Genomic DNA, 19,958 nt, shown 5'->3' on the forward strand with positions numbered 1-19,958 from the left:
ACCATGAAACACTATGTTTTCTGGGAAACAATCTGAGGTTTTCAGAGGGGAGGGGGGTAGGGGGATGGGTTAGCCCGGTGATGGGTATTAAGGAGGGCACGTATTGCATGGAGCACTGGGTATTACACCCAAACAATGAATCATGGAACACTACATCAAAACTGATGATGTCCTGTACGGTGACGAACATAACATAATTTAAAAAAAAAAAAAGATTGTCTCCTGAGGTAGAAAGCACTCGGCTTGCATCTAGGTGGCCGGTGTCAGTCGCTGTCACTGCCAGCTCCCCATCACCCCCAGAGTCCAGCAGCGATCACTTTGCTGTTCTCATTACACAGAGTACAGATTCTTTGGACACTTCTAAAAGAGGCTCATAAAGAGAACATTTGCTCCAAAAAGTCCCACACACATTTATCTAGTAAACAAGTACAAATTTAGCCACTTTAATCAATGTTCTTGCAGACAAGTAAGGATATGTATATGCCTATATACACATATATATATCTTTCAAAATTGAGAATTTACAAATATGATTTGATACATTTGGTCTAGCAATGGGTACACCCACGGAATAAATCTTAAGTGTGGATATATTTCCTTTGGTCTTGTTTTTAGTAACTCAGTTCTACTGCATAGTGAGAGATCTGAAGCTTAGATCTGGAGACTTTTGGAAGAGTCCAGTGAGAAAAGAGAAAGTGTGCAGCATTCCATGAAGCAAGCACAGCATATTGATGCTGTTCCCTGGAACAGACTTCTGTGCCTATGAAGTGTGAAGACTGCAGTGAGTTAGTGGGCATCCCCTGCAGCCGTGTGTTTCTGCTGTCTCTGGCAGGTGCTATTACAATCAAAACACGTGGAAAAGCGAAGTAAACCAGCAACATTGAATTCTGTGTGTAGTCCAGGCCAGTAAGTAGGACCGAGTCCCAGAGGGGAGATGCCTGAAATGTCCAGTGTCCATCACGTGGTCTTGCTGGAACCCGGGGTCCGTGGGGCTTGGAACACTGTCTTTTTCTGCTCACAGTCCCTAGTGCAAGTTAGTCAAGGGGGCCGGATGGGTGAGCTTTCGGTACGATCTTCCTGTGGTTACCACTTCCCTGGAATGGAGACCCCACATTCATACCAGCCCACGTAGTAATAGGGGGTTCCAAAACCGATGTTGCCAAAGCTGACTGGCTCCTGGCGATACTGGCGGAAGTAGCCTACAAGGGTAAAAGGAGAGGAAGGGAAAGAAAATGCATCTGTGATATTGTGATTGATAATAAGAAATCTTTATTTGGTCTTCATCCCTGTTCCTGGCACACAGCTCCTAAAACCCTAGGACTTCCTAAGTGATGAGAGTGGTATAGGCATCTTGATATTCCTAACAAACCCCATTAGACCACGCCTGAGTTTATGCTGATGGGATTACTTTCAGAAAGCATCTATGGATGGATTAGTCACCAGAGAGACCAATCATGGGATTAGAGGTGAAAGTCCCACCTCCTGGCCTCTGCGGGGGGTGGGGGGAGAGGGGCTAGAGATTGAGTTCAGTCATGAAGGGTCAATGTTTTCTTCAATCAGTCCTAGATAATGAAGTCTCCAGAAAACCCCAAAAACACCAGGTTCTGAAAGTTCTAGGTTGGTGAACACATGCAGATGCTGGGAGGGTCACGCTCCCAGAGAGGACACTCTGCGTTCTCTCCCCACACTGTGCCCTTGCATCTCTTCCATCCGGCAGCCCCCAAATTGTACACTTTTGTAATAAACTGGTAGGTAGCCTAGTAAGTAAAATGTTTCTCTGAGTCCTGTGAGCCACGCTTGCAAATTACTCAAACCCAAGAAGGGGCAGTAGGCAGTAGGACCCTCCAATATGTAGCCAATAGGTCAGACACTCAGATGGCAGTCTGGACTTGTTTGTTGGGGGAGGGCATTCAGTCATATGGGACTGAGCCCTTAACCTGTGTGATCTGATGCCACCTCTGGGAACACAGTGTCAGAACAGACATAATTTGTAGTACATCCAGCTGATGTCCAAGAATTGCTATTGGTGTGGGAAAATCCCACACTTGGAATTGGTGTCACAACTGTAGTATCAAAAGTGGCCAAACCAAGAGAAAAATTCTCATCCTTAGAACCTCTGTTCAGACAGAAGATCTCTGAGGAATTGTTCTTATAACAAAAGTTACTTCCAAATAAATACTACCATTTTTATGTGGGTCACAATAACCCCTTGGGTTTATACCAGACATGATTTGAGGGGATAATCCAGTCCCCACACGAGTGTGGCACAGGTGGGAAAGCGTGTTTGTTAGTCCCCTATTTCTCTCTCTGCACAAAAGAAGATCATTTGTAGCCGCTCTCTATGGAGACTCCCCACAGGGTGAACAAACTGCCAGCACTTAGGACCTTGAGACTTGCCTAGAACCTCAAGCCTCCAGGTTTAACTCTTGAAGTCTGTGGTAGGATTTTAGATCTTTCAGGTAAATCTCTCAAGGAAAGAATACGATAGCACTTTTTTTTTTTTTTGCACTTTTGAGCCATTATACTTTAAAGTAAAAGTGAGGCCCCAGCCCATTCAAAAAAAATTTTTGGCAACTACTCTTTGGCCCTGTTTACTCTTGCCGGATGAAAGGTTACCTGCCATCCTACCAGTGAGCATGCTGGTTAGGCAACACCTCTGCTCAGAACCAAAACCATGACCACAGCAAAATACAAATAATGCATAGTAACCCTGGGTCAATGGAAGATCCTGAAAAAAGGAAGAAATGTTATATATTTTGTATACTAACTGTGATGGTTAATTCTGTGTGCCAACAGGGCTAGGCCATGGTGCTCAGATATTTGGTCAAATATTATTTTAGATATTTCTGTAAAAATAGTTTTAGACGAGATTAACTTTTAAATCATCAGATTTTGAACAAAGTAAGTTACTCTCTATAATTGGGTGGGCCTCATCTAATCAGTTGAAGGCCCTCATAGGAAAAGATTACTCTCCCTGACAAAGTCTGCCAGTAGACTGCCTTCAGACACAAACTACAACCTAGACTCTTCCTTGGGCCTCCAGCCTATTGACCTGCTCTGCAGATTTTGGACTTGACTGCCTCTATAATCATATGAGCCAACTCCTTAAGACACCTCTCTATCTCTCTCTCTGGTTCTGTTTCTCTGGAAAACTCTGACTAATACACTTACTTTTCTCTTCTGTATATTTTACTCTATCTTAATTCTCTGAAAATAGGCAATTTATGTTTACCAGCCAATCGTATTTTTTTTTCCAATTTAAAAAAACTGATAGAGCATCTCGTGTTTTGAAATTGCCAGATCACTAAGAGTTGAGTGCATAATGGAAAGAGTGTTGGACTTCATTCAGTTGTTCTGTTTATTTTCTTGTTTTGGCATTTGAGGGAGTTAGTAGCATACTGCAGGTTGTTAAACTTTGAGATTAATATTTTTGTTCTCTGGTATGGTATGGTACCCTGTGATACCATAATGAAATAGTTACTACATTACCTCCTGAAGTATATGATAAGCTATGGTTGGTTTGCATGTTTGTTTACCTTTCCTTCTCTGCACCTGTGTGCATGCTGTCCTCTGCCTGGAAGACTAATCTTTACATGTCTAGGTCTTTATGACTCAGCTCAGACTCTGTTTCTTCTTTCCTGACAGCCTCAACTAGCCTGCCTTCCCTGAACTCAGGTAGTGATTACAACCTGCACAATTACCTAAAAATAGTTCAACTATGTGATATAACTCCTGTCATTATCTGTACTTTAAGTTGTTCACTCTTAGTTGCCTTTCACATATTTATTTCCTCTTCCCAGTTATGGAGCAGGGAAGAGATTTTTCTGAAGTAAGGACAAGGTCTTATATTCCTTTGTATCCCAGCCTCTCCTAGGTTTACACCAATTCCAGCACATGGTTGGAGTATTTTGTTGGTTTCCTTATCTATACGATCCAAAATGCTGTCAACATCCATCTTTAAGTGGTAAGCAAAAAGGAGAGCTATGATGATTTCCTCCTTATATTAGCCCTCCTTTCCTAACCCACAGGGTAGTATAGTCAGGACTTTGTGTGAATTACCTTGAATGGTAGGGAGAGCTTCTACATAGGACTGAGGCCCTGTTCTTCCATCAAGATGTGAATCCACAAACTGGCAATGATCTTCACCTCTTCCCCAACTGTCCCCAATGCTGTAGAATGTGTCTGCATAAGGGAATATCATGGGTTAGTGACTGGTCAAAACAGATACACTTTTCCAAGAGTTTGCACAAGCTTTGGAGACCATTTGAACTGGGTACTTAAACTTGGTGTGTCATACTTTCCATGTTGGAAAAATAGTAATAATGGCACCAAGGTCAAAGTGTTGTAAGGATTCAGCAAGATCACATACACTAAGTACTTAACAAGTCCTCAAAAAATGGAAACTATTAATATTATAGGCAGTTTCAGCCGATAGATGGTAGGCCTTTTTACTCCTTGATTTTAAAAAAGGAATCGATAAAACCACAATAGGAATGTATTATGAAATAACTACAAAAGGCATGAAATCTGTAAAAAAACAGAAGAACCTATTTTCACACACAACTAGAAGTAGGGTGTGTATCTGTGGCATAAGCTGCTGTCCGTGGTCCTGAACCACCGCTGCACAGTAGGGCATTTTTTTCTGTCGACCTTGGGACACTGGAGATGGCTGCCAGGAATTCTGATGCAGAGGAGGGCAAGCACAATGGTGGGAGAGAAAAAAAAGAGCAGAGAGAAACAGACAGTAGGCTTTGGGAGAGGCACTGAGAAACTGCCAGAGAGGAGAATGGTAGAGAAGACTTTGTTTTGACATTGTCTTTAAATGATCACCACTAGCAAGAAAAAAAATCTGTAGCAGCTAAGGAAAAGTTTTAAAAATGTATGTACTAAAAATTTAAAAGTATACAAGTTTAAAAATAAAAAACAGATTTGTGTAGGTAGGGGAATCAAAGCCAGCTGGGTAAAAATGACATTTTGAAATGTTAGTAGTTCAAGGTGCTTATGGTATTTTTTGTTTCAATCTCCTACCGTAATGAAAATAATGTAATTTTTGTTCAGGCACAGAACAAGTAATACTGAGGTATGTTTCATCATCTACATTTTTTTCTGCATAAAGGTGTAGCAATGGCAAGGGCGGGAAGGGAGTGGCTTTTCCTTGATATTTCTAGCTTACACTCTTATCTAGTATTATTGAATACACAGCAAAGAAAATTGGCCTTTACACTCTAACAGAATTTTGGACCTCATTTATAAATGTAGTGGATTTTAAAAAATAACATATTTATAAAGTAATGTATTTAAAAGAAATACAATGAGAGAGCACTTCACACCTGCCAGGATGATCATAATGGGGGAAAAAAGAACATGGAAAAGAGTAAGTTCTGGCTATGATGTGGAGAAACTGGAACACTCACATTATTGGAGGACCGTACAATGTTACAGCCACTTTGGAAAAACAGTTCGGCAGTTCTTCCAAACTTAAACACAGAGTCACCATATGACCCAGCAATTGTACTCTCAGGCATGTGCCCAGGAAAACTGAAAACAGGAATTCACACGAAAACTCAGACACGAGGGTTCATTAAAGCATTATTCAAAATGCTGCAAAAGCGGAAATGACCAGAAATGTCCATCAATGATGGATGAATAAACAAAATGTGGTCTATCCATATAATGGGGTATTATTCAGTCTTCAAAAGGAATGAGATTCATTTATATGTTACCATATAGATGAACCTTCAAGACTTCAAGACAAAGGGACAGATATATAGTTCCAATTCTATGAGGAACCTGGAATAGGCAGATGCATACTGATAGAAAATAGAATGGAGCTTACCAGGTGCTGGAAGAGGGGAAATGGAGAGACTGTTTAGTGAGTATAAATTTCATTTTGGGAAGATGAAAAAGCTCTGGAAATGGGTAGTGGTGATGGATATATTTAGTATTTAGTATCACTGAATTGTGCACTTAAAAATGGTTAAAAATGGTAATTTTTAAAAATTTTTTTAATTTTTTATAAACATATAATGTATTTTTATCCCCAGGGGTACAGGTCTGTGAATCGCCAGGTTTACACACTTCACAGCACTCACCATAGCACATACCCTCCCCAATGTCCATAACCCCGCCCCCCCTCTCCCAACCCCCCTTCCTCTAGCAACCCTCAGTTTGTTTTGTGAGATTAAGAGTCACTTATGGTTTGTCTCCCTCCCGATCCCATCTTGTTTCATTTTTTCTTCCAAAAAATGGTAAATTTTATGTTACATATATTTTACCACCATAAAAATATATATATTAAAAAATAAAATGTAGTGGATTTTAAAAAATTATACGAGTGTGTGTGTATTTCTGGATGTCAAAGTAAAAACGAGGAACTCCACAGTAAAGCCTGAAACACTGATGTGTGTTCAAGCCACAGCGAGATATAGTGGGTCCACGGCTCAAATACATCCTGACGCACCTGCTATGTCGAGTCAGTACCCGATAACATACCTTCTCATGCTTCCCCATTCCTCACCATCCTCAAAGACCTACCTTTCAGATTGTCACTGAGGTAGATCTTATACCGCAGTGAATTACAAAGAACAACTCCCACGAATTTTCTATACCATGTCCGCTTCACGTACTGCCGGCCGTGGCAGTCGGTGTAGCTAGGGTCATGTTTGAAAGCAAATGGGATCCAGATGGGCTCACCACCTTGACAACACAAGACACACTCTCTCAATCATGGCGTTCCACGATGTTTATTCTCGCACAAAATATCGGAGAATATGACTTATTCACCAGCCCTTCCCCTCCTCTCAGGGCTTTCCCCACCAGTAGGCACTGTTTTCCTCATTCTGCTTCTTTCTTGGCACTGAAGTACAACTGAGGAGCTTCTTATACCTGAACACATTTAAAGTATTTGAATTTCTACAAGGGATTCTTGAAGTAAGAAAAAGCCCTTATGCTTCGAGGAAAATAAGATATAATGGCATATTTGATCTTTTGGGATATGCCATCCTACCTGCCCCCCTCTGGCAGTCCCTCCTCATAGACTTTCACTGTTCTCATCACTCCCAAGAACTGTCTTGAACTTAAGAAGTAGGGCTTTCACAGTTTGTTTGAAATATGAAGTAAAATTTTGTTGTATATTTAATGCATTTTGCTACCTTTTCAGCCATTTAAAATATTCAAAGAGATTATGTAAATAAAGTTATCTATTTTATAGATATTGGTCACCCCATAACAGTTTCTTTTATATAGATTGGCTTCTATGGTCCTATAAAAAATTCCCAGATCATTCTTTTCCCTAGATCAGGATAAAGGGGCCAAGGAGACTAAAGAGGTTGTCAGAAAATCATAAAAATGCAAAAATGGTCTAGCATTTCTACTTGTGAGCAATCATAGCAATCTCGTTGTCAATATCCAACTTGGTTATTAGAACGTCAAGTTTGTCAAGAAGAGAAACTTACCTGGTGGCCTCACAACAAGCAGAGGATTGTCTGTAAAATGAAAAAGAAAGAATTGACCTCACTATCCTATTTGATAACCATGCAATTGATGAAATGTTACTGTGGCAGAGACAGCTAACCGAAGAGCTCCCTGGAGTAGGTACAAATAGAGTTTATTCGAGTGCTGCCAATGTTTTCCTTAGTTTTTATTTCCTAAACATTTCCTTTTGAAAAATACCCTTTTCTAGTTAAACGACCTTGATATTTGTATAGAAGTTGTGGGTCAATATAGTCGGATTTTGATTTGGAGTACAACAGAATAATTCAATACTCATCATTTTTTTTAAAGATTTTATTTATTTATTTGACAGACAGAAATTACAAGTAGGCAGAGAGGCAGGCAGAGAGAGAGAGAGGAGGAAGCAGGCTCCCTACTGAGCAGAGACCCCAATGCGGGGCTCGATCCCAGGACCCTGGGATCATGACCTGAGCCGAAGGCAGAGGCTTTAACCCACTGAGCCACCCAGGTGCCCCAATACTCATCATTTTTAAAAGATGTGTCTGTCTTGAGAAAACAGTTTTGTGGTTTCTTAAAAAGGTAAACATACACCTACTCTATAATCTATCCATTCCACTCCTAAGTTTTTACCCAAGAGGCATTAAAACACATGTCTGTGCAAACACTAGTACATGAGCGTTCATAGTTTTGTTTGTAATAGTCAAAAAGTAGAAGCAGCTCAAATGTCTATGAACAAGTGAACGAGTAAGTTATGGCAAGTGGTTAAGTTATGAGGAAATATTGCTAAGTAATTAAAAGAATATTGCAAAGTCATTAAAAGAATGAACCATGAATAAGACAACAATATGAACACAATGGTTTTGCTGAGGGGAAGAAGCCAGACAAAGAGTTCGTATTGTATGATTTCATTTACGTAAATTCTAGGAAGCGCAAACCAATCGAAAGTGACACACAGCAGATGAGTTATTCCTTGTTAACAGGGGAGAAGATGGGCCATGGAGGGGGCAGGGGAGCTGGGTTGCGCAGCAGCAGTCAGCGTGCTGGGGTGACATTGATGTTCACTAGTGTGATTGTGGCGATGGCCTGAGGGGGGCAAATATACTTTAAAACACATTGAGCTGTACACCGTACATATGTGCGTCTTACCGTATACCACTTACATCTCAATAAAGCTATATGTAAAACATCTCTATGTCTTAGCCAAAGTAACGCCCCTTAAGAAAATATGGCAGCGCCTGGGTGGCAGAGTTGGAGAAACATCTGACTCTTGGTTTTGGTTCAGGTCGTGATCTCAGTGTTGTTAGATCGAGCCCCACGTCGGGGAGTCTTCTTGACTCTCCCTCTCTCCCTCTCCCTCCACCCTTTCCCCCAATTCTCTTTCTCTCTCTAAAAATAAATAAATAAATCTTAAAAAAATACGGAACTAGTCTTTAAGCAATTCTGTTTTAGAAAAAAAATTCATTTTATAAAATAACATGGGCCAGTCTCCTTTTTTTTTTTTTTTTTGAAAAATTATCACGGAGTAAGATTGCTCTTTTAGGGTAAATACCCTGTGAGTTTGAACACATGCATTGATTCACGGAGCCCTACTACAATCAAGACATAGAATATTTCCATCACCCCAAACCTCCCTTTGGGAGCTGCCCCTTTGTACAGACCATTCCTTCCCTCCCACAGAAGAGTGACCTACCCTTAGCTATAAGTGTAAACGCTCATTTTGCTCTCCTGCTCTTACGTTTCAATAGTCTGCTGGAAAAAACCTCAAATGCTCCAGGGTGGAGGGGGACACGTAAACCAACAACAGCACAACACGAACATCAAAAGTTGACCCCATGCTGCAGCCTGGGCTCACATATGCATCTACCTCATGTATTTTCTACGTTTGGCAAGTGCCAAAATGCAATTACTTGATAGTCTTCCTGTTGTTAACCTAACCTCTTACGGCAGGGTTGTGCAAAGTGAAGGAGAAATTTGAACAAACTGACTGAATACAGTGAAGATGGCCAAAGCTAATAATTGTCAAATTTCAAGTAATTGTTAAATGGCGTGCATGAGGACCTCCTGGGATCTGACGGTAAAAGAGGTCTGCATGCGGGGCCCTGGAGTGCTATCACCCATCCTTTAGGGGTCACAAAGTATAGGGTGGGGGCATGGTGGGGCTTTTCTTGGGAGGGAGAACAGCAGAGAGCTGTCTTTTCCAATTGATACTGCAGTCTCAGAAATTACGTTTATATTTCTATTCTCAGATTTGGGGCCAATTTCTTGAAAGCTTTCTAGATTTGAATTATTTTTTTCCTATAGACTTTTATCATGTTAATTCTGATAGTCACCAAAGGTCCATTCCCTTGTCAGAAAATGTAGCCATGAACATAGACACATTCCCTACTTTAGCAAATTAACCCTTGAAAATGGTTTTCTTTGACTCTTTCTTAATTATTAATGAGGAACACACTTCTTAAATGAAAAAAAAAATGAAAACACTCTTGAGGTCCTTTGCCAACATTTCCAATATGAAGCTTATTCTCACGAAAGATTTTAATTTTTTCCACTTAATTGTGAGTCAGTAGATTTCAAAGCAACACATTTAAAAATAACTTCCAGTGATCAATATTCTGGGATCAAGCTACATGTGAGAAATAATCTAACTGAATAGAAGCTAGAGCGAATTTAGTGCACAGCTGGTTTAGCCGGACCTCTGAAGGTGGCCTGGCTTAGAGGTAGAGGGGCCAGCTCCCAGTGTGGCTTCCTGTGTGGAAAGGCTGCCCACCCAGGACCGTCACCATGGCCAGCTCGGGGCATACTGCTTCAGATGACCACAAGATGACCACATCTTACAGAGGGCTGGAGAGCGCTGTACACCAAGTGTCCCCCCCCCCCCCCCAGTGCAGGGCCATCCTCTGAGTAATACTGCTTCTAAGATTGGATAGTATTCTAATTGAACTCTCCATATTAGGACCTCTTTGTCTCCTAGTGAAAGAACCATCTTGGAGACTTGACTAATTGGAAGAAGCAAATGACTCTCAGGACACAGGACATTTATGCTTTTCAGCTGTTTGTAATAAAAAAAATTAGCTCTGCAACTAAATATTTTACAGAGAGATTCAAAATTATCTTTCCCACATGGCTGAAAACTAGATTTTTTTTCCTTTCTTTGGAATGTGACCTTTCCACTTTCCAGGCAGTTCCTCTTATTTTTCTTGTCCAGATTTTAACACAGCACAAAGAAAACGATGTTTCTTTTATAAAGTGATATCCAGTAAGACTCACTAAATAGAAAAGTGAGGACTTCACTTCTTCAGTTTTTATTCTATTGTAGTCATGATTCCAAATTATTTGTCTTTGAGGAAAACGGGCGGGAAATGAGAATGTAAAGTCACAGGTACCTGATTCTGTAACAAATGAGACTGAAGGGCTGATGGGTCCGTAGCCATGTGGATTTTTGGCTTGAACTTTAAAATAATACCTGAAATTGGAACAAAAAAACAGTTTTTTGAAAGAGAAGCTTGTTTAATTTCTGTGTAATAAGACAGAGCTCAAACTATTGAGCACTTAACTCTGTGGCAGGGTTTGAGTGCTTTTTCATAACAAATGCATACATTGCTGCTATTCATATTTTTTCTGAACTTTCTCACTTTCCAATAACTCAAAATAATACAATTCACAGCATTGACCAATGTGGCTGATGGCAGCAGAAGGAGCACATGGGGCAAATAAGCCATGTAGAGAGCGTATGTTCCTTAGGGCGTCAAGGCTGTGTGGCCCACATGGGCTCACCCCTGGATTGATGCTCCTGCTCCAACCCACCTGAGTTCCACAGCTCAAGAGGGAGAAGCTGGAACAGCAAGACACTTACAGCAAAATTCAAAGTTAACCTAATTCTAATCACCGGACTCCCTGTGAAAAAGCATGTGTTTGACCCAGTAATGATGCAACTCATTGTTGGTGGAAGGAAGGCCAGCCCCTCCCGAGGTTGGCCTCCTCAGTGGAACGAACGAGACAATGATGTTTTGGGTGCATGACAAGTGCTATGGTTGGCTCTGGAGCTTTAAAAGTCACGGAGTCCTGAGCTTCTGTGCCTCCAGGAAAGAGAAGCAAGTCCAAGAAGAGGAAATGGAAAAGGCTGGGAGAGGTTTTGCTGTCAGATTTATCCTTGTCTTGGAACAGAGAATGTACTCATTTGCCTAGAGGGAGACTGATAGGCGGAGTGGGTGGGAAGTCCCCAAACATCTTGCTTTCTGCTCTGATGAGCTACAGGACAAAAAGTGGTGGTGAAGTAATATTAGAGACCAACAAAGCAGCTGTGATCCACTGTATCCACGGTTAATCTCCGTAATTCCTTTCCCTCTGGGACACCCGACATTCCCTGTGCTCTCCAAGTCCTGAGCTACTCACAGGTGAAGAAGGGGGTAAGAAACCCCTGTAAGGGGTGGCTCTGCCATTGCAGAGAGTTCCTGACAAGTCTTCTCCGATGTCAGTCTTGACACACAGGTTCTAAGCGCTAATTAAAATGTACTCTATTTTCAAAAGGTGGATAGTTTATTCAGAGAGCAAAGGCATATGTCTGTTACACCACGGTCCTGGCGCCAAGCCTCCAGAGCTCCTGAGATCACCAAGGGAGCCTCCGGCTTCACGGTTACACAGAAATATTTGACTTTGGGTTTGAATAAACAGAGAGCAAAGAAAGGCTAATTTGGTAAATTTAGTCTTCTTTTCAGGCTTTCAAGAAAGTCATTCACATCTCATTTAGAAGAGAATCCTTTTTAAATTTCATTTTAAAAAAAGATATGCACAATTAAGAACATATGAGTTTCCAAATCTCAATTCACTCAGTGGTCTGTGTTTTCCCAATTATGCATGCTTTTATTCAGTGGTTATGGAGTTATTTAAGACAAAATTCTACAGGCAGTGGGTTTGGCATACGTCAATGATACTGGTCAAACTTTAAAGATACTTTTTCTTTCCTTAAAAAGGGAAATCAAACCCTAAGGAATGACAGCTCCTCAGAGGCTACATGAAATATTTCTGCTGAACATTTCTGAAGCCTGAGTGGTCCTGACACCAGTTCTCAAGGTCCACAGAGGGAATCATGGCTCTACGATTGTGGGGAGGGTACAGGATGCCAAACTGGTTTGATTCCTTCACTGTATCAATTCTGTCTCCCCACTGAAACCCCAGTGTTCTCATCTACTTTCTCTGTCCCCACAGTTCCTCTGTCCTCCAAAAAGGCCCGCATGGCCCAACTCCAAAGACATACTTCCATTTGAACCTTACTGAATGTATCAAAGCAAATTTAAATACATGAAGTAGAAAAGCACAAAATTATGGGGGGAAAGTAAGATTCCAGTTTTCCAAACCATATTAAACTTCTTCTAGAAACCAAAATATCTCATATTCTGAACAGTCTCTGCCTCACCCAAGTAACAAGAGAAACCCATGCCTTGCCTTCTTACATAAGTTCTTGACACCTTCTTCTGAATAAGCCCCCACAGTCAGAATCTTTGTGCTTTGAAGGATGGATGAATTACGCAGATTCCAGAGAGTGGTCTGGGACTGAGTTGGGTGAACAAGGCAGGCAATCCTAAGACTGAGTTATAAAGAATCAAAGCTGGTGTCTTACATTCTGGCCCATCTTGAGGGGACTGACTTCTTGTGTCTCCTACAGGGACGTGATGGTGGTGGGTTCCTGAGAAGCTCCGAGGATAGTACTAAAAATGGGGACACATAGCCTCCATGGAAGAAGGATGTGAACCACTAATGTGGGCCCATCAGTGTAATGCAGGGAAACAATAAGGGTCCTTACATCAGGCTGTTCATCGGGGTTTTGAGGAAATCTGTGTAGAAGAGCCACATGTTCTCTATGCCCCTGCCCAGTGCCCTCCATCAGAAGAAAGAATAATTGAGCAGGCATCCCAGAGAGAAGGCTACAGTAGCAGCTACTGTTCCCAGCCTATCAGGGCACTGAATGTGGGTGGAGGATAAGAGAGAAGCCACAAGGGACTCCCAATGTCCTCTGGGACCAGCCTGTTCAGCCTCCTCTCCTCCTGCTCCCGTCATCCTGGCCTCCTTCCCTTCCTAGAACATACCATGCTGTTGGACATGCTTTCCACCTAAAACAACTTGGCCTCACCCCACCCACCTTCTCCATGTTCACCACTGCTTATCTATTTCCCCAGGAAAACTCATCACTGCCCACCTCCTCCCCACAAGCTCAGGAAAAAAGTCTCCCTCAGGATAGTGATTAGTCAACGTTTATATTTATGCTGCTGCTAAACAATCTGTCTCTGCCGAACTGTGAGCTCCATGAGGACAGTTCCTCTGTATTTTAGAGCCCACCCTGACCCTACCCCACTCCTTCTACCCTCACCCCCTTCCCGCTCCCAATGCCATTCCACCCTCAGTGCATCACCTGTGTCTGGTGCAGAGCAAACACCTAGTACGCATAGAAAGAATCATGGGCACTCCTTCATATCAGTTGAAAGAACAAATAAACCTTCATCTTCCATAACCATCTCCTGACATTCTAAACTCAAGATCAGCCTGGCAGCAAAAGTTGGAGAAAGAACATTGGCCAGAGGGGTAGGGGGGTCAGGAGACAGGGATTCAAGTTCCACCACAAGGAGCTATGCAGATAAACCCCTCCGGTACCTCTTTCAGTTTGGGGATGCTGAGGCTGTGCTGGGGAAGTGTAAACAATAAAGAGAACTGAGTGTTGGCTCCACTGTCTTAAATGTGTTGTTTATGTTTGCTTAATTAATCCATTTTCTCTCACTATTAGGGAAAAAACAAAGTCCTTTCTCAGGTTCCAGTTTGCTCCTTGCTTTTTATTTGCCAAATCCACAAATCGATAATAGTTTATGAACTAAGTTTAGCTCAGGGAAGCCCATGGCACCCCCAATACCCTGAGGAAAGTTCTCGGCTAGTTCAGCAGAGTCTCAGTACCCATGGCTATTAATTAGTTTCTATCCCCTTTGGCACATTTCTGTTTAAGGAGAGTACTTTTTTTCAACTTTTTCCATATTCCTCTAACTATACAGGATATGAGAGACCTTAGACCCACAGACACATCATTTAGAGCTCTTTGCCCCATAACTGTGGGGCTTAATGTGACCGTGGGGTGCTGGGCTCATTTGCATGGGCTTGGGAGAAGCAATCATCAAATATTCAAGAATCCTGCAGGCCCACTGGAAGGCTGGAACTGGTCACGGTGGGAGTGCTCACACTAGAGAAAATGGTAAGCTCCATAAACCAGGGACTTTTTCTTCCCCAGAGAGCTGGTTTACATGCACACCATGCTTGATCCTCATGCGTTTGGTGCTTTATCCATTTTAACCGACCAGGAAAGCTTTCCTGATGATCATTACTATCAAAACTAGATAGTGTGAAAGAGGAAATGCATGCTCACTCTGTTTGTAACCCTGGGAACAAGTTTTGTAGATTTCACACTGAGTGCCACAAACTCTGGCTCCCAGAGGGGCCTCTGGTCAGCCAGCTACTGCCCAGTCTAGGAAGACATGTGTGTAACCTTATTAATGTGCAACATTCGTCTTTCTAAATGGTCTGAACTTCCACATGACAGAGTCTGAGTACAGTTAACTAATATGTTCAGCAATGGCTGCCTCATTCATGCTACGTATGAAGGTTGTGCTCTCTAATGTCACCACCTGGGTGCCTGCACATGGATCCGAGTCCCTTTCAACACACAGAACAACCTTTGTTTCCCCAACAGTAGGTAGTGTTTAGTCTCTGGAAAATTGGTAACAAAATATAAACACAAAAGACTAACAACTCTAATAGGTGCAGTAATTTCTTCTAAGAGAAATATAATGACACATAGTGGGTATTCATTGATATTCTATGAGAAGTAAACAGAGATGACAAAAGAAATCATAAAACCTTTTCATCAACATTTTCATTTCCAACCTGAGGATACCTGTGACCATGCACACAGGTCTTTCTCTCTCTCTCTCTTTATTTAATGACTGACACATCATACCTTGTGTTTGGCTTCAGGTTCTCAATGGGCAAATGAGTTACTGAGGAAGCTTGAGTGGACCACTTGTTCCTAATGAAGTCTTCATAGGATGCACTGTAAACCAGGTAACCTGCAGATGGAGATACAGAAGGATCCACTGAGCATCAAGGAACCACATCACCCAAGAGGCGTGCCTGATGGAGGAGGATGGGGAGGAGGCCATGGCACAGAGGCATTGCCGTCTGAGGGAAAAGTTCAAGAATGGGAGCAACCTCCATGTTGCTTCTGGATCGGTATAATGGTAACTTCTGATGAATTCAGATGTGGATAATAAAATTAAACACACTTCTTGACAACTGCTCGTTCCCTACTTCTCTTCCTTCTCTTTATCTCCTGCATTTCCTGGCCGCCTTCATTTCCTCAGAACTAATCACCTCAACTGACCTTGACAGCACAGAGAAAAAGGCAGTGGAAGAAAAAGCAGTGACCTCCACAGAAATATTTAAGAATTTCCCATCAGAGATATATACAATTGTCCTTACACGAAATGACAAAATTGTTGATGGCAAATGCTCTGTGTGTGTGTGTGTGTGTCTGCACAAACGTGCACTAGCATGTGTATGAGGGACTGAAAGACTCCAGATCTGCAGTGGTCTCCTCACCCAGCTGGTGAAGGCTCTTCTTTGATTGCTAGTTGTTGAATATCTGTGCCTGCCCTTGACCTTGATGTCTAGTGACAGCAGCCAGGCAGTGCCTTCTGCCTTCTCAGCTATGAATGGACCCCAGCAGGCCCTGACACCTGCCCAGCCTTCAAGGAGACCTCAGAAGGCCAAGTGAAGTCATGGCTCAGCGCATCCTCTACAGTCTCCCACGTTATACACAAAGGAAGAAAACATCCATCAGGAATTTCCCATGTGTCAAACATTCCAAACACATTCAACCAAGTTTTATTTTCATTAATTCTCCTGCTCCTAGTATGTAGACATCGCTATCCCCATTTTGACACAAGAGAAAACTGAGTCTTACAGAGCCGTTAAAGCATGAGATGAAACTGAAGAAGCATAAAACAGAAATATTCAGTGCCCTTGAATCATGTGGGGTTTTACTTTTCATTCTAAAATAAAAGGGAAGACGTTACAGGGTAGCACAACCAGACTGCCTTTTTTTTTTCAATTTTGTTTTTTCAGTGTTCCAAGATTCATTGTTTATGCACCACACCCAGTACTCCACGCAATACGTGCCCTCCTTAATACCCACCACCAGACTGCTTTCAATGCCTCCTTCTGGTGCACAGTGAAATGGGTGAGGGATGGGGTGTGGATACAGCTGGCTACTGTAATATCCAAGGGACAGATGGCAACATCCAAGGTTAACTTGGTAGTGGATGGGTTCATGAGAAACGAGGAAGGTAAAACTGATAGGATTCAGTGATGAACTGAATATAGTGGGGGAAATTAAGAAGATTTGAAGACAATCCCATGCTTACAGGAAAAGGGTAGAGAATAGGGTCATTCTCTGAGATAGGAAACGCAGATCAGTAGGTTTGGGAATCAGAAGGATCATGAGTTTAATTTTGGATATGCTGTCTGAGATGCTTTGGAGACATCCTAGTGATGATATCAAGTGCCCATTTTGGTTTTAGTGTTTGAAGCTCCGAGGAGAGGTAGGCTTAGCCTCAAGCTATAAACCAATGACTCATCTCCAGGATGAATTAAAACTATGTTCCTGGGTAAGATCCTGGAGGGAGAAGAGATGGAGCAAAAAGGAAAGAGGAGTTGAGATCATGCCCTGAGAAGTTCCAACATTTAATTCTGGGGCATTAAATGTCTGTCTCACAGACAAGCCTATGAGAGTGACTCAGAGGTTGAGAGAAATAGGTCACAAGTTTAGGGGGAGGAAAATGTTAACAGCATCAAATGCATCTATGAGGCAAGCTACTTATTTAACAACCCGTGGCTGCTGATTACTTTCCACAAGAGTCATTTTGGTGACATAAAGAGAGTGGATTAGAGGCACACAGCTAACCAACGGGCATATCCGAAGCAGGTGCACTGGGCTCCGTGGCCCTTTCCACACTGTTCCCCGGAGGAGTTCATTCTTCTCTTTTTTCAACAAATATTGGGTGAGAAGGGCTGCATGAAGGGCTGCTGCTCCCTCCGCAGGGTTTCCTCCTCTGCTAACAGTGACATCAAGCCACATGTGCTTCCCGTGATGCTGTTGGTAACAACGGCTGGTGCTGTGTTTGGTCTGTTGTTCTGCCTGAACCTGGCAGGGCTGTCGTGACTGAAGTGTTCTATGGCCATCAATTTAGCAGGCACAGCTTTAAACGGGGAATGCCCAAGTCCCTGGAAATACCTCCTCCGTATTATTTATACTAGGGGCATGAGTGCCTGTGATAGGAGCACCGAGGTTTGGTTTCGGATGAGGTGTAGGGTACAGGATGATGTGATGAGACCAAAATCTCCAGGGAGCTTTGTACTCCTTGGGATTCGTATTAACAAGAGCATGTGGTTCAGAAACACACCCTCTACAGGATAACACAGGAGCCGCATCTGAATTAAGTCCAGAGGCAGAATCTTGGTCCCAGGGTTGACTCTTCCACGGGCAGTGAACATTAAGAAGTCTTCCAGGGCCTGTGCTGCAGGGTCTGACCTTGCAAGTGGCCGTGTGGACTCTGTGACCATTTGTGGGATTACAGAATGTTAGAGATGTAATCATATTTCGCATAGGAAGGAACCAAAGTCCAGAGAGATGAAGCAGCTAGTTCAAGGTCATACAAACCCATGTGGGACTAAGATTCAGGACTTTTGACTTCCACCTGGTATTCTGCATACTACTTCACAAGGCTTCCCTTGTGGCCTGTATGTCATCCTTTTGAAAGGAGGCATTTGCCTTCATCCATCCAGTCCACCCATCTATCCACCCATCCACCCATCCATCCACTTATCCATCACCCATTCATCCCTTATAGTCTGTATTTTCCACCTACAGTCAATGAGGACTCTGAGCATCTGCCTTGGACACACCTGTTACTACATCTCCTGGGGTGGCTTTGTCCCAGTCCACAATGACAAATGAGTGGCAGCCTTCCATGGCGACCACGGTAATGTTGCGGGGGGGATGCTGCGGAGGCAGGTCAGTTTTCCTCATGTCATTTGGAATGATTTCATCCAGGCTATCCACTTGAAAGTGATCCAGAGCATCGGTCAGAGAACAGGGGGCTGATGGGTCTTTACTTAGGTATGTCACATAAGGAGCTGGAAAAGAAGAGAGATACCCAACTGTATTGTTGAAAACTTTCTCTAGAGGCAGAAACATAACTTTGGCTGGATGGAGCTGACCCACCATTCAGTCTTTCCCTGCTAGACAGAGGCTCCAGCACCATCAGCCCATCAGCCCTGATGATAAACTCAGAAACACATCCTTAGCTCTCCTCAATGGATCCACACATTTACATCTTCCAATCTAGAAGTTTCAGAAGATTGGTCTTCCCATCAATATCAACGACTCGGTCTTCAAAGTAATTTTGAAGGACCCCCAAACTACACTTGAATGTTGTATAAGTCTGCAGCATTCCACCATTTGTATGCCCAGATGTTTGTAAAGGTATGAATCGGGCCCAGCTGACACTTAACTAGAGCTCTCTTGGCACTGTTCACCTCCCAGTCTGTGCTGGAACCAGGAAAAAAAAAATACCCAGATGAGGATGTGCAGCTTCTAGCCTCCAGTCATGGGTGGGCTTCCTTAGAGCTTCAGAGATACCCAAATCATCCAGGATATTTGCATAAGACCAGGACTGAACAGCCTTTACAACCTTACTGCTAAGTACAATACAGCTACTCACAGTTATGGACAGGTTCAAGGTTTTCTACATACATTATCTCAGTGTATACAAGGGCCCTGGGAATAAAGCAGGACATGGACAGATATCCCATGTTCCAGGTGAGCCAACTGATGCTGAGAGGGCCCACAAAGCGAGGCGCAAACAAGACTCTACCTCCAGCCCACACTTCTTTATTACAAAAGCTCTGTAAGAAGACAGAAATGTCAAGGAGTTGGAGCTGGGGCTTCATAGATGCAAAACTCTGAAATGCCTTCAAGTAACAATTTCTAGTACTTTCTAGACGTTCCATTGCATCTTCTGGTATAGGTTCTCATTCTTGGTGGTCCCTGAGACTAAAAGCAATCTAATACCCAATAATTTGTATAAAATTAGACCTTGAGAGTTTGTCGATGGATCTAATCAGGTAGTTCTGGGGAGTAATGTATTATGCTTTGAAGAGCTTACAGACATTAAAAAAAAAAAAAAAGCCAGACAATAGTAAGCCTTCCAGTCTTGAGAAGAGTTCTGTGGAACAGCGAACAATAGTGCTGAAAGCATTTTCATTTCTGTCCTGGAGCCACAGAGAGGACAGACCAGAACATTCAGCAAATCCAGCCAGTCTGCTTAATGCCAGGGACCAGCATTAGTGCTTGCCTCAGGAACGCTACCTCAAATTAATATTCTTGTTCTTCAAGCACATGAGATTTAGAC

The 19,958-nt window shown here is 42.5% G+C and overlaps 1 protein-coding gene across 1 annotated transcript in view; it reads right to left on the reverse strand.

Moving 5' to 3' along the window:
• Nucleotides 1–403: 403 nt before the first annotated feature.
• The window catches only part of FNDC1 (fibronectin type III domain containing 1), a 108,328-nt gene continuing 88,773 nt past the window's right edge, over nucleotides 404–19,958 (reverse strand). Inside the window, exons 17-23 of the mRNA XM_046006351.1 lie at nucleotides 18,451–18,681; nucleotides 15,446–15,554; nucleotides 10,836–10,915; nucleotides 7,455–7,484; nucleotides 6,535–6,696; nucleotides 4,060–4,182; nucleotides 404–1,199 (exon numbers count right to left, since the gene is read on the reverse strand). Coding sequence (XP_045862307.1) covers nucleotides 1,084–1,199; nucleotides 4,060–4,182; nucleotides 6,535–6,696; nucleotides 7,455–7,484; nucleotides 10,836–10,915; nucleotides 15,446–15,554; nucleotides 18,451–18,681 — 851 coding nt within the window. The 3' untranslated portion in view covers nucleotides 404–1,083. The remainder of the gene's footprint in view (nucleotides 1,200–4,059; nucleotides 4,183–6,534; nucleotides 6,697–7,454; nucleotides 7,485–10,835; nucleotides 10,916–15,445; nucleotides 15,555–18,450; nucleotides 18,682–19,958) is intronic.

Source organism: Meles meles, chromosome 5, assembly GCF_922984935.1.
Source record: "Meles meles chromosome 5, mMelMel3.1 paternal haplotype, whole genome shotgun sequence".
In the NCBI taxonomy this organism is placed as follows: domain Eukaryota; kingdom Metazoa; phylum Chordata; class Mammalia; order Carnivora; family Mustelidae; genus Meles; species Meles meles.